The sequence below is a fragment of the Myotis davidii genome, unplaced genomic scaffold (genome assembly GCF_000327345.1).
Source record: "Myotis davidii unplaced genomic scaffold, ASM32734v1 scaffold685, whole genome shotgun sequence".
NCBI classification, from domain to species: Eukaryota; Metazoa; Chordata; class Mammalia; order Chiroptera; family Vespertilionidae; genus Myotis; species Myotis davidii.
Window position 1 is genome coordinate 633,755 of NW_006295823.1, and position 14,156 is coordinate 647,910.

The 14,156-nt window shown below is 53.1% G+C and overlaps 1 protein-coding gene and 1 long non-coding RNA gene across 2 annotated transcripts in view; both read left to right on the forward strand.

The window, feature by feature from the left end:
* Positions 1-11,348, forward strand: part of LOC102755208 — a 46,765-nt gene extending 35,417 nt beyond the window's left edge. Inside the window, exon 4 of the long non-coding RNA XR_001515057.1 lies at positions 10,706-11,348. This is a non-coding gene — a long non-coding RNA (uncharacterized LOC102755208). The remainder of the gene's footprint in view (positions 1-10,705) is intronic.
* A 979-nt stretch (positions 11,349-12,327) lies between these two features.
* The window catches only part of PTPRC (protein tyrosine phosphatase, receptor type C), a 32,062-nt gene continuing 30,233 nt past the window's right edge, over positions 12,328-14,156 (forward strand). Inside the window, 2 exon segments of the mRNA XM_015568444.1 lie at positions 12,328-12,583; positions 13,763-13,903. Coding sequence (XP_015423930.1) covers positions 12,352-12,583; positions 13,763-13,903 — 373 coding nt within the window. The 5' untranslated portion in view covers positions 12,328-12,351.

Genomic DNA, 14,156 nt, shown 5'->3' on the forward strand with positions numbered 1-14,156 from the left:
ACATTGGGGACTTCCCTGCAGCCTTTTGGGGCAGTTTCATAAACCATTTGAATATCCTGTTTCACAAGGGATGCATTTCATTATTCACTAGAGATGCGATGAGCATGTTTTGACATCAAAATGGGCCAAATAGCCCGGCCGGCGTGGCTCAGGGGTTGAGCGTCCACCTAAGAGCCAGGAGGTCACGGTTCGATTCCCGGTCAGGGCACGTGCCCGGGTTGTGGGCTCCATCCCCCGTAGGGGGCGTGCAGGTGGCAGCCGATCCATGGTTCTCTCATCATGGATGCTTCTATCTCTCTCTCTCCCTCTCTCTTCCTCTCTGACATCAATAAAAATATGTTGTAAAAAAAGAGGAGGAGCTACACGCTAGAGACTTGGGGGAGGCAGTCCCTGACTGGCCAGCACTGAGGCCCACCCCTTCCACCCGATTCTTCTGGCGTTGGTCACGCTTGCGCTCTCGCATCCCTTTGAGGCTGCAGCGATCCAGCCCTTTCACCTCTATTCCAGCGAGAGGAGAAGGAAGGGCCAAGTGGCAAGGGACTTTTGTTTCTCTGGCGACCTTTGACTTGTTTTATTTGGGATGGAAGCCTTCCCCAGAGACTCTGCCTGCCCTCGTTGGCCAGAAACACAGCCTACGGCCACCGGTTGCTTTAGGGGGAGGGCGGGAGGCGCTGAGAAAGCACATATTCTAGCCTCCCGGCCTCTCCGGCAAAGACAGAGAAGCGAGGCTGGGAGTATGAAAAGCTTCGGAGCATGGACGGCGCCTGCCGGTTGCCATGGCTGGTCGGCACTTTGTGGGGTTGAGTTTGTATGAGGCCATTTGATCTGACAGGCTCCCCCGTGTACAGAGATCAAAGGGACCCCGTACGCCTGCCTCAGACGGGAATAATTCTATCTCATAATAGACGTGGTGATGCAAGATGCCAATATCTCTGGCCAAATTGCGTTGGAAAGCCGAGATGTTGGTGTGGTTGCGCTGTTGATGGACAGCGAAGGGTAGGGATGTTCACTCATTCACTCACTCACTCGCTCACACATGCCGGCGGTTACTGAGCGCGTACGGACCGCAAAGCAGGGAGTGGCCCCTCTGGGGAGAGAGCACAGCAAAACCCGTTTTCTCCACTCATGGGGCGAGACACGGACCCACGCAAGAACCCAGCAGTTCCCAACAGGCCACAGAAACGTGGAAAAACACGTCGGTGGAGGCTGCAGTGCTCGGAGAGATTTTCAGGTGGTCGATAGAATCTAAACCCTAAGGCTCGGATACGTAGTCTCCGTATGATGGGCACTTGGGGCTGACACGGAAGGAGAGAGTGTGGTAATGAACATACACAGGGGAGAGGGCGGCGGCCTACTTGTTTGCAGAGTGAGCGAGGGGAGGTCGGAAAATGATACAGGGATGTGGAGGATCGCCCCCCGCTGAGGGCAGGAGACAGCCATCAACGCGCCGTCATCACCGTGGGAGACTGGCCGATGGAGGGGTCGCATGGCCTTCCAGGGACGCTGGGCAAAGATCAGACATGGTGTGTCGGCCACCTGGGTGTTGGTGGGAAGAGCATTGCAGGTGCTCGGATCAAAGTTGAAGACACAGTGGGGGGTGAATTTTATAGCAACATATGCACAGCCCCGCCGGCGTGGCTCAGGGGTTGGGTGTCAACCTATGAACCAGGAGGTCACGGTTTAATTCCCGGTCGGGCCACATGCCCAGGTTGTGGGCTCCATCGCCCATAGGGGGCGTGCAGGAGGCAGCTGATCCATGACTCTCTCTCTCTCTCTCATCATTGATGTTTCTCTCCCTCTCCCTCCCTCTCTGAAATCAATAAAAATGTATTTTTTAAAAATATCATGGATGGTGTGATGGTTAAGAAAGCTTTGTCCCACCCCCAACTCTCCCAATCATGACATGTTATGATTCCGGAGGCAGGACCCACAATGTCTCTGGCATTGTCTCCTGAGTCATGATGATCTGCACCATCTCATCCTGAGGATTGCAAACATCGGTCAGAGCAGCTAGGAGCGGGGCCCCATCCCCAAAATATTCTATCCTAGATAATAAGAGCTAATGCATTCATCAGACGGAACGGCGGAACGACCGTCCGGATGACCTTCCAGACGACCGTCCAGACAACCTTCCGGATGAAGCCGGGGCTGCGAGGGCCGAGCCCCTTGCACGAAGTTCGTGCACCGGGCCTCTAGTTTGGAAATGAAAGAAAAGCGACTTCATCTTCCTCTGAGCTATAAATACTAGATTTTTAAAAATAACCTTTCATGGGGGAATAATTTCAGATCGACAGCAGCGGCCACGCCCCTTCCCATTCCCCTGAGTCTCAGCTTCCTCTCATGTTGATGTTGACCGCGGTGCATTGGCCCAAACGGAGGAACACCCATTCCGAGGTCCCCAGCCCACCCTCCAAGGTTATTTTTTCTGTGACAGGAGCTCATCCCAGCTGCCACGTGGGATAATCCCTCACGTCTCCTTCGTCTCCTCTGGTTGGGGACAGATTTTTAAAGTCTTTCCTTGGTTTTCACAATCAGGAAACTTTAGAAGAGTGACTGCCTGGTCAGATATTTGGTAGAATGTCTTAGAATTTGGGCGTGTCCGACTTACAAATGGGATTCTGGAGCTCTTCTTTGAGCACAGATGCTAATCCTGGGGTAATTTTCTGGAGAACTTTATTATCATTTTTTTTTTAACATATTTTTTATTGATCTCAGAGAGGAAGGAAGAGGGAGAAAGAGATAGAAACATCAAGGATGAGAGAGAATCATGGATCGGCTGGCTGCTGCACGCCCCCCCCCCCCCCCCCTACTGGGGATCGAGCCCAAAACCCAGGCATGTGCCCTTGACTGGAATTGAACCTGGGACCCTTCAGTGTGCAGGCTGGTGCTCTACCCACTGAGCCACACATAGGGTGAGAACTTTATGATTCAAACCAACTCTTTTTTAGGACTAGGTCATTTGCAATACGATCACCAATAATGTGTCCCTTAATCTTCAGAGCGGAGATCTGTGAGTCCTAAGGTCGTAGTGTCCACTCCGCTATATTGGCACAGGGAGTGGTTTCTCCTCCCTGTCCTGCGTCGACCTCTCTGTGAAATTCACGTATAGCTCCCCTTCCACGGATGCCCACGATCACCGATTTCCTTACAGACACTCCCAACCGCCATGCGCGCTCGCCTTGCTGTCGCCGGCCATGTCCCGCTTCCAATCTGTGTCCCTGGCCAGGAAAACAGCAGTCGCGGACAGAGATGAGCTCTGCTTGCGATAAGGTCTCCTCAAAGCCGTCCAAGGGACGAGGGGAAGTTCGAAGGGAACATGAGAAAGCACAGCATCCAACGAGACAAGCACGCTCCCACTGAGGGGCCCACTGGAAACGAGAATCTGGGAAAGTGACCCAGCGTTTCCTCTTCCCGGCCCAGCGCACAGTGCGTAACTGTAGAAAAACAGGCAGAAATCCTGGTGAATAGAGACCCGTCCCTAGCTCACAATTCAACACGGAAGGCGATTGAGTGCGCCGATGAAACGGATAGATGACTCCCCGCCCCCATAACATCTCAAGATCGTGGTAGCTGTGGCTGGATTCCGGACTCCCCTTTGAAAGCTGTGACTGTCGACAGCCGCCACGTGGACAGGCGGAGGGATGACGGGTCTTGAACGTACCTGCTATGCGTCCTGTGAGCACCTGACCCTCCTGGCGCCCCCTCCAAACACTGGTAGGGTCATTCTGTCTCTACCTAAAGCAGGTCACCCATATGCTCTCCCCCGCACAAGGTCCTGTTGGCTGAGCTGGACCCCACACCACGCTGGGGACAGTGCAGGGCCCGGCGCCTGCTGGCTGTCGTCTCGTGTTCTGCTCTTCGTTGCCGTGACATAGACACGCGTGAAGATGCGAAGGCACGTGAGCATGCCAGCGGGGAGTGTGATGCCATCTTATGCGACGAGACTGACACATGTCACCGCTTACCATGAGTTTCAGGAGGATGCTGTTCAGAGTTGTGTTACCCTGGGCGACCCCGGGCACCAGTGTTAAGGTGAAGACCGCCAATATTTATCATTTATCTCCCATAAGCCGGAGACTGTGTAGGGTATGAGGGTCACTCTATCGCCGGTGCCTGGCAGAAACACGCAGAGTTCACAGGTCAAGTGTCAAAGGTGACGCTCGCGATGGCGATGACGACAGGGATGGTCGCCTCTGAGCGGGCTCCCACGCGAGGAAGCGCTCCGTGCTTCCTGGCTAAATGCTTCCCAAACACTGTCCTGTTTCACAGCGACCCTTCCCCAGGGCTTACACTCTATGGGGTTCATAGACTATCCTAATATTTGCTGTGTCAGGAAACGGTTATTTTTCGTGAAAGAAATAAGACAATTGGGAGACATATGCAAGGTGGAAAGTTGTCACCATCCGGGCATAGTCACGTGGTAACGTAGGAAGGGGGCACATGGTCCCACGTGTCCGCGCTCAGAGAATTCTCTTTGTGAAACCGGAGTGTGATATTGGGGGAGTCACTCGGCTTGCTGAGCTCAGGACATTCGCTTGCAAAGGACCCGGGGCGCTATGTCCTACCGGGAGGGAGCCATGCCCATATGTGGTGACAAAAGGGTCTGCTCCACGGGGACGTAGGCTGGCCTTGACTCTGGCCGTCTTATCATCTTGAGGTCGAAGGAACGCGAACTCCATTCTCAAGCACGTTTTCCCTGCTTTTCCCTCTGTTATCTGTCGTCTCCAAGTTTCATGTTGGCATCGATCACCCCCCTTTCCTTGCCGGCCAACGAGAGGGCTCCTTGTCCATGTTATTAGAGACAAGATTGGCTTCCTTTCCTTTTTCCATGGAAATACCATGGGCCCAGGCTTTTCAAAATGAACTGTGTCCCGCCCTGGCCAATTTGGCTCAGTGGATAGAGCGTCAGCCTGCGGAATGAAGGGTCCCAGGTTTGATTCCTGGTCAAGGGCACAGGCCCGGGTTGCGGGCTCCATCCCCAGTTGGGGGGCGTGCAGGAGGCAGCCGATCCATGATTCTCTCTCATCGTGGATGCTTCTATCTCTCTCTCCCTCCCTCTCCCTTCCTCTCTGAAATCAACAACAACAAAAAAATATATATTTTAAAAATGAACAGTTTCCAAAGTGAAGCGAATCCCCCTCTTGCCAGGCGCCCTTCTCTCCGAAACGCACTTTCATTGAGACAGAAAACACACACACAAGCGACCCCGACATTCAGTTTCTGGGTACGCAGCTCGGAGTCTCACACGACGGGGTCACCTTCAACGGGAGACACTGTGGTTTCACCCCAGGTAGCACTGGGGCGCTGGCGCCATGGCAACCCTTGCACCATGTGGAAGCGCCTGTGAGCTCAACCTCAAGAGCCACACCTCTTCCTTTCCTGTCAAGACGCAGAAGAAGAAAACAGAAGCGCCCGGAGGAGGGGAAACCGCAGAGCAGGCCCGGCCGCCGAGCTCCGAGCTGTGCAAACAGCCCTCCTGTGCGAGCACCGTGGTCAAAGCTCTTCTTTCCTTCCTTCCTTTTCTTTCTTTCTTTCTTCCTTCCTTTCTTTCTTTCTTTCTTTCTTTCTTTCTTTCTTTCTTTCTTTCTTTCTTTTCTTTCTTTTTCTCTCTCTCTCTCTCTCTCTCCCTTCTCTCTCTCTCTCTCTTTCTCTCTCTCCTTCCTTCCTTCCTTCCTTTTCTTTCCTTTTTTCTGAGCCTTCATGTGTGGACTCCAGGTATCCCCTTTGCAGGGTTTCTGTAATGACTCACGTCATAGGTAGACTTAGCTAGCCTAGCGCCGTCCACACGGTAGCTGGTTATTCCTTCGTACATATTATTCTTCGCACCGAAGGCAGGAGAAAAGCCACTCGCCACGGGCACAGCGATTCGTTGTAGCCCTTTCCCTATGCCCTTACTCTCTACCCTGGAGGAACGGGAGCGCCACGCAAACACGCACGTTCCAGGGATGGATATAATCGAGACGCTTCGCTGCTTGATGCATATCTGACCAGTTGGGTTTCTCCTGCTTCTGGGCTGACTCAGCTTCTCTTCTGTCTCTCTCAGTCTCTGCCTTTCTCATCTGCAGCCTCGGTCTGGCGATCCTTGGATGCCCATCCTATATAATAAAAGGCCAATATGCAAATTGCCTGAATGGCGAAACGACCGGTCGCTGTGACATGCACTGACCACCAGGGGGCAGATGCTCAGTGCAGGAGCTGCCCCCTGGTGGTCGGTGCGCTCCCACAGGGGGAGCTCTGTTCAGCCAGAGGCCAGGCTCACGGCTGGGGAGCAGAGTGGCGGTGCTGGGAGCCTCTCCTGCTTCCATGGCAACGCTAAGGATGTCCGACTGATGGCCCCCAGACTGCAAGAGGGCACCGGCCAGACTGAGGGACCGTGCCCCCCCCCACCCCCCACGAGTGCACGAATTTCATGCACTGGGCCGCCCTCCCCCCACCCCCTGCGAGTGCACAAATTTCATGCACTGGGCCTCTAGTTAGTGTATAAGGAGCCAAGACCCCCAAAAAGGACGCTGATATTCTGTGGTGACCGGCAGGCTCGCAGATCACAAGCCTTCCTTCCCAAATGGCACAAAGTCAGAAAGGCATTCCGGCCCATGGGGTCTACGAGAGGAACGCCGTGTCCACAGGTGCAGCGTGCGCTGTTCCCATGCGCGTCGAAGTGTCCGAAACGATCGCCTGTCATATCCGCGGGATCCCGGGCATGATAACAACACAACCAAGCTTTCCCCATAAACAGTAGGTAGAGGATTGTCATCGGACACCCTGTCCTCTGCGTCTAATGCGTCCGGGGCCTGTGACTGCACCGCGCACCCACCTGTTTCAGTCTCGCGGTCATTCCCCACGAAGTAGGAAAACGCGTGGCCGCCGCATGGGCTGGTGGGATGTTTACATGCAGAACCGCAGGGGAGAGATTTGCATCTGCCGGGTACATGATAACGCTGCTATAATAGTGTATTATTATCATATTTCACTGATAAACCAGCGGGGGGTGCGGGAGGGGGGGGAGGGAAGACCCGTTCTCTGGCTTTCTGAAGCCCAGATAAGAGCTGGCCACTTGCCCAGAGCACTCACTGCGTGAATACGTAGTCACTGCATGTGGCATGTGGGGACGGCTGTCTGCGGACCGTCGATCAGGTTTACGGAGTGCGTAAAAGCGGATCCCTTTTATTTATTTTTATATATTTTATTGATTTTTTTACAGAGAGGAAGGGAGAGGGATAGAGAGTTAGAAACACTGATGAGAGAGAAACATCGATCAGCCGCCTCCTGCACACCCCCTACTGGGGATGTGCCCACAACCCAGGTACATGCCCTTGACCGGAATCGAACCCGGGACCCTTCAGTCCGCAGGCCGACGCTCTATCCACTGAGCCACACCGGTTCAGGCCATTTCCTTTGATCTATGTCTTGGATTCTGATGTGCCTTCTAAGTAAGGAAACCCGTGCATATCTGTTCTGAGCTGGCCCTCGATTTTTGTCTTGATTTGCTTTTGGCATTTTTTTTAACCCTCCCCCAAAAATATTTTCCCACTGATTTTTAGGGAGAGCAGAAGGAAGAGGGAGAGACAGAGAGAAACATCGATGTGAGAGAAACACATCGATGGGTTGCCTCCTGCACGCGACCTCACCAGGGCCGGGGCCCGGGAGGAACCAGCAACCGAGGCACGTGCCCTTGACCGGAATCGAACCCGGGACCCTCCGGTCCGCCGGCCGACGCTCTATCCGCTGAGCCACACCGGCCAGGGCCCTTTCCACATTTTTTCATGGGAGATGCTGAGAACCTGCGTTTATTTCATCTGAGTCGCCCCACCCCTCTGAAATCGTGCTTTCCTTAGACCTGTCGAACCCGACAGGTGTAAACCTGCTGGGAATAGCATTCTGTTTCCCTCTTGGACGGGGCGGGGCAGGAAGGTGGTATTGAGGGGCTGAGGGCATCTTTTGAAATGCCATCATCACTGGGAGGAATCCCCATGTTTGGTGAAGTCTGTGATGGGGACTCGGGGGCCTGCCTTCCAGGTGGCTTTGAATTAAGAGGTGCTGGAACATTCCGAGCTGTAAATGAAACATAGTGGGCGGGGTGAGCTCAGTCCCGGACGTGTGTCAGGACAACGCAGCGTTTGCAGATCAGGCGCCCGGTTACCCGCATTTTCATCGGTAACTGCCCAGCCCTCATCAATTCTGCTGGCAATTCTAATTGTCAACAGCTAGAGGGGCTGGCGAATGACTGACGGATTTTTGGTGTGATGGCGCCACCTACTGGAGTAGTTTAGGTATTCCTTGGTCTAAATGAAAACCCAGCACATATTTTTTTTTAGATAGCTTTTTTTTAATTTTAAATATATGTTATTGATTTTTTCACAGAGAGGAAGGGAGAGGGATAGAGAGTTAGCAACATCGATGAGAGAGAAACATCGATCAGCTGCCTCCTGCACGCCCCCTACTGGAGATGTGCCCGCCACCACCTTGACAGGAATCGAACCCGGGACCCTTCAGTCCGCAGGCCGACGCTCTATCCACTGAGCCAAACCGGTTAGGGCCACATGTTCTTTTCTTTTTTTAAAGTCCCTAGAAGAGTTGCCGAAGGATAATATATAAAAACACCAAGGTTATTCCCGCGCTCTGTGTCATTAAATCTTTCGGTGCGATTATAGAAGGTCAGAGGGCGTTCAATACGGCTCATACTGTTAGAGATACGGATGCCGTCTCTTTATTATCGCACGCCTGGTCTTTTTATTCCCGCGCTCTGTGTTATTAAATCTTTCCGTGCAATTATAGAAGGTCAGAGAGCGTTCAATACGGCTCATACTGCTAGAGATACGATGCCGTCTCTTTATTATCGCACGCCTGGTCTTCACGCTCCTCGTTGGAGACCTGCAGTTACTTTTTATATTAAAAAAAAAAAAACAACAACTAAATTTTTAAAAAACTATGTAGTTCAGTGGCTATGGCTTATTGAAGTCAAGTTGCTATTTTGTGTCACGTTACCAGAGCCCCTGAATCTTACCTCCAGGTGCCGGCTTCACATTGGGAGTGGCTCGCATTTATAAAAAAAATAATAATAATTTTAGGGTGCTTCTGCAATGTTGAGTGCCTCTGTAATTTGCATATGTCTGTATGGTGTGACTCAGTATCATAACAGATGTGACTGTGATAAAGATTTTGCAACTATGAGAACAAGACCCTTAAGTCCTAAACTGAAATGTGGGGTGTGTGTGTGTGTGTGTGTGTGTGTGTGTGTGTGAGAGAGAGAGAGAGAGAGAGAGAGAGAGAGAGAGAGAGAGAGATTTACTCTGTGAAGAAAGCGAAATAAAAAGTAGGATAGACTCTAGTGCTGTGATATAGCTCGGTGGAGGAATTCAGAGTCGGGGTCTGAGATAAATGCATGTGAAAGAAAATGCATATTCGTCGGAGAAGCCCTTAGGGGAAGTCGCCGTAAACACAGAAAAAAGAAAAATGGGATTTATCTTTATATATTGTTTTCCCCAGGAAGGGGATTTGAAGGCGTGGAGAAATGTTGACTATGAAGGCATGACAGCCAGAAATATAGATGTAACTGGAGATAGAACTGGAGATATGGATAGAGATATATGGGTACAGGTAGAGATATATGGGTATGTGGGTAAAGGTAGAGATGGGTAAAGATAGAGATATGCAGATAGCGAACTAGCCTGTTCTCTCACCCTCCTTTTCAAAATGTGGATTAAGATAACGTCACGGCACCTGTTTCCTTATAATGATGCATCGCGTTGTAACCAGTTGGCATTCGCTTCGCATCCCGGAGGCAGGCACTGAGGGCGTGTGGGCTGACGCCGTGTCTACGGGGCGGGAGCCCTTCTGGTCCATTTCCTCTCATAGTCACAGCTCTGATGTTGAAAAAGAAACAGCATCCTCATGGCCCCTTGTTCTCATTTCCATCGTAAAGACGTGGCGGATTCCATTCCTTCTTACAAAGCGCTCCCTACGTGGTGTGGTGGGGGTCAGCCAGACCCACTGAGCGCAGTGGTCTGTGGAGGTAGCGACGGAGCCGGGATGGGCAACGGGGCACATTCCCTTCTTCTCTGCCATCAAACCTACCATCAGATTTCTCCTCCGTGTCCCAGAGCCCAACCGCGCGTGTCCCTCCGGAGAAATCCAACCTCCTCGCCCTGGCCTGGTGCCTAAATTACTCTCCGGCGTTTTTATGGTTGGTGTTGGTCTAAATTCCACACTGAACTGAGCTGATGTGGGGCAGGGAATCGCTCCATCCTGGTCATATGACATCCCTAGAAGGTGGCACACTGTCTAGCGCACAGTAGGGACTCAATAACTAATCATCACCCCTCCCGGCCCCCGCCCCAAATAAATGATGCGTTGGGGAGAAACTCGCCCAAGTCTTTCCCAGGCTTGCGATGAATCCCAATAGTTCCCTTTGTCCTATTATGTTTCTTCTTTTACCTGAGGATTCAAAAACATAGAGTGTAGTTTTGACACACTTGGGCTTTGTCAAGAGAACGTTAAGAGAAGGGATGGGGTTTCATTGGGGTTAAAGGGGCTGAAAATTGCCATTTTGTGAATGTTAACTGACGGAGGTTTTATATGTATGAAATATATATATATATACACATGTCCATATAGAAACATATATGTATACATCTAACTAATACTTACATATGTATGTATGAAGTCTGAGACTTTCTGAGGATGTATTTTTTTTTCTTTTTTGCAGGACCTGACCAACTTACTACTACTACTACTGCTACCCCTGGTAAGACGGCATCTTTCCATTTTGCTGATTTTATTTTGTTGTTGCCAAGTTGATATACTTAACGCTGGTAGAGTTTTTCCGTCACTACCCGGTGGGATCCCTGTGTGAGGGCGCCCTTTCAGGAACTGAACGTTCCCCTGTTCCTCACGCACCTGCTCAGAAGATAGGTCGTTGGGGAACCTCCCGCCCACATGGCTATTTGTATGTATTATCGCGTGTAAAGTACAGCCTTTCCTAAACTCGGGGCAGGGTTCCAATCTCTTTTAAAAGGTCAGCACGCCCAAGAAATCGAGTCCGCTCACAAAGCGTTACAGTTAAAAAACAGGGTAAGGACTTCCCTGAGAAAATGAGAGAGAATTGTGAAACAAAAATCATACGTAAGGCATAGATTCCGTCCAGAGAAACACTTTGAGACTTTTCCGGGCATTTTGTACTAATTATTTCCAAACTCGACGGTCGCACCTGAATTTTGTCTTGACAAGCATCCTGAGCCTCGGACAAGTTCCATTTAAGTCACGTAGCGGCTGAAAATAAATGCGCACCTACTATGTGCCGAGTGAGAGAGAAACCTCAGGTTGCATGTGGGGAAAAATAACTGCGCACCTACTATGTGCCAAATGAGAGAGGAACCTCAGGTTGCATTTGGGGAAAAATAAATGCGCACCTACTGTGTGCCAAATGAGAGAGGAACCTCAGGTTGCATTTGGGGAAAATAACTGCGCACCTACTGTGTGCAAAATCGGAGAAACCTCAGGTTGCACTTGGGGAAAAATAAATGCGCACCTACTATGTGCCAAATCAGAGAGGAACATCAGGTTGCATTGGGGGAAAAGGAAATCGCTCCCCTTCAGTGTTACCGTTATTGAAAATGCGCCATTGATTCCCTGATCAATCGTGCGGCGGGCGGTACGAATGAAGAAGGTGAGTCAAGCTCTGAGACGCGTCAGCCTCGTCTCGTAAGGTGGCGTGGGCACGGGCACGCGCGTGGCTCTGTGTTGCTTACACAGCCCGGGGACGGGGAAGTCGTGAACTCCCGTGCGAGGAGGTCTCGGGGCCTGGCTCACCTGTTGATTTTCTCCTCCTCCCTTTCCCACGGTATCACAGTTCCGAACTCGACAGGGACGACCGAGGCTCAGCCCACAACTTCCCACTCACCCGCCCGCACCACGCAACTCTCACCCGCAAGCACCTCCGAGCCGGAGAGCAGCCGCCCCCCGACGGCCACGCCAACGCCTACAACCGGGGCTTCTCCCGTAGGGACACCCCAGGGCCCCCAGAAAAATGGCAGTCAGACGGACGTGGCAGGTTGGCACCCATGTCACCTGAGATGGGAGGAGGGGAACTTATCTTTTTAAAAAAATTTTATTAATTGATTTTAAAGAGAGAGGAAGGGAGAGGGAGAGAGAGAGAGACATCCATGATGAGAGAGACTCATCGATCGGCCGCCTCCTGCACACCCCACACTGGGAATGGAGCCCACAACCTGGGCCTGTGCCCTGACCGGGAATCCAACCCTGACCTCCTGGCTCCTAGGTTGACACTCAACCACTGAGCCACACCGGCCGGGTCATTTGTATCTTTCTTAAAAAATTAACTAAAATAATTCCATGCGGGCAGACACGGGGTTAGCAGGCTGGGTCAGTTCAGAATCGGGTTGGCAATGGGAGCCGTGGGCGCTGTGCCCACTCCTGGCCTGTGTCCGCCCCCCTGTGTGGGGGACGCTGATTGATGGAATGTGTCCCTTTCTCCCCGTAGGACCTACCTCCACAGACCCGCAGGCACCCAGCACGGCCCCCCCGCTCTCACGCACCCAGGCCCCGGGCGGCACTGGCACAGCAGGTGGGCGGGTTCTCACGTGGGGGCACGTGCCGAGGCGTGAAAGCCGCCCGTGTTGAAGGACGGGGTGCAGGGACGCCACCGCCTGCTCGGGGGGAGGTGGCCTCGGACGCAGTGGGGCGCCCTCTCCTCGATGGGTGTCGCCGGAGGTGGGATTCTCAAGATCTGAGCTGTGCCCACGGGGACCGCGTGATCTTTATTTGGGTGGAATGACACCCCGAGTCCAGTCCTGGTTAAGCGTAGCTGGGGTTTCGGGGCAGCGAGAGGCCAAGCCAGTGGCCGGATGCCCTTTCCCCGTGGGAGACGGTCCCGTTCAGCATCCGGCTGGTTGTAGGCCCTGAGCCCATTGTGCGTGGGGTTCACATGGCTGTGGGCCACGTGGGTGGGTGCCAGGAGGCCAGGCGTGAGCCGTGAGCCACGCGTGCCAAGAGGAACCAAGAGGGTAAGAGAGGGTAAGAGAGCGAGCGTCTGTTCAGGGATGTGAGGGTCCCCAGTGCTCACCAGCTTGCAGTGGCCAATGACCTTCGTTCTCAGGTGTGACTGACAGTGAGCACCTTCCTTAGTCCCGCCCCTGTCTCTCCGCCCCCCCACCCCCACTTTACTGTCTGTCTCCCCTTTGTTGGACCCCTGGGGAGTGTAAAGTTGCAGCTTCCCGGTGAAGCGGCCCAAATGGCAGGCATCTATAGCCAGCCTTCCCTGGGCTCCTGTCCTGTTACTTTTTATTTTATTTTAAATATATTTTTATTGATGTCAGAGAGGAAGGGAGAGGGAGAGAGAAACATTGATGAGGAGAGAGACTCATGGACTGGCCGCCTCCTGCATGCCCCACACTGGGGATGGAGCCCGCAACCCGGGCCTGTGCCCTGACCGGGAATCGAACCCTGACCTCCTAGTTCACAGGTCGACGCTCAACCACTGAGCCACACCGGCCGGGCCAGGTTCCTTTAAAATGTGGGCTCTGGTGATGAAGCACCTAGATTCCGAGTTGCCAGCCCTGATGCCCGTTCCTCCCGAGCCTCGCGGGGCCTCCTCGCTCGACAGAAGGCGTCTCTTGCGGGCCCACAGGAGGGATGGGTGGCTGGTGGTGTGGCTCGGCCTCACACATCCTGGCCACGCTGGCTGCCTGGCCCCTGGGGGGGCAGCAGGGCCGGGGGACAGAGCTGATGGCCGTTCTGATTGCAGGTACCCCGACAGTGACAGCCCCCTCCAGCACCTCTCCTGCAGGCACCACGGTGGTCCTGGCCGCAGCCACCACCAACCCCGCACTCAGCAGCCCGGCTGCCTCACCCGCACTCACCTCCAACAGCACCAGCAACTCCTCAGGTCGGACCGCGGCGCCAGGGTTGGGGGTCGGGGGGTCTGGGTTACGGAGAACCAATCGGACACTTAACCTTGAACGCAGCTCCGTGTGTCACGCCGGAGACTGCGGGCAGGTTCCCGCGTCACGCGTGTTTGCGTGTTGATACGGAACGTTAGGCAAAGGAAACTCCCTCCAGGCAGCTTTTTCCCGGGCGTGTTTTTCTGTTTTCTTCTTGTTGTTATGAAAGTTCATGGCAGAGAAGGAAGGTAAGAGCCT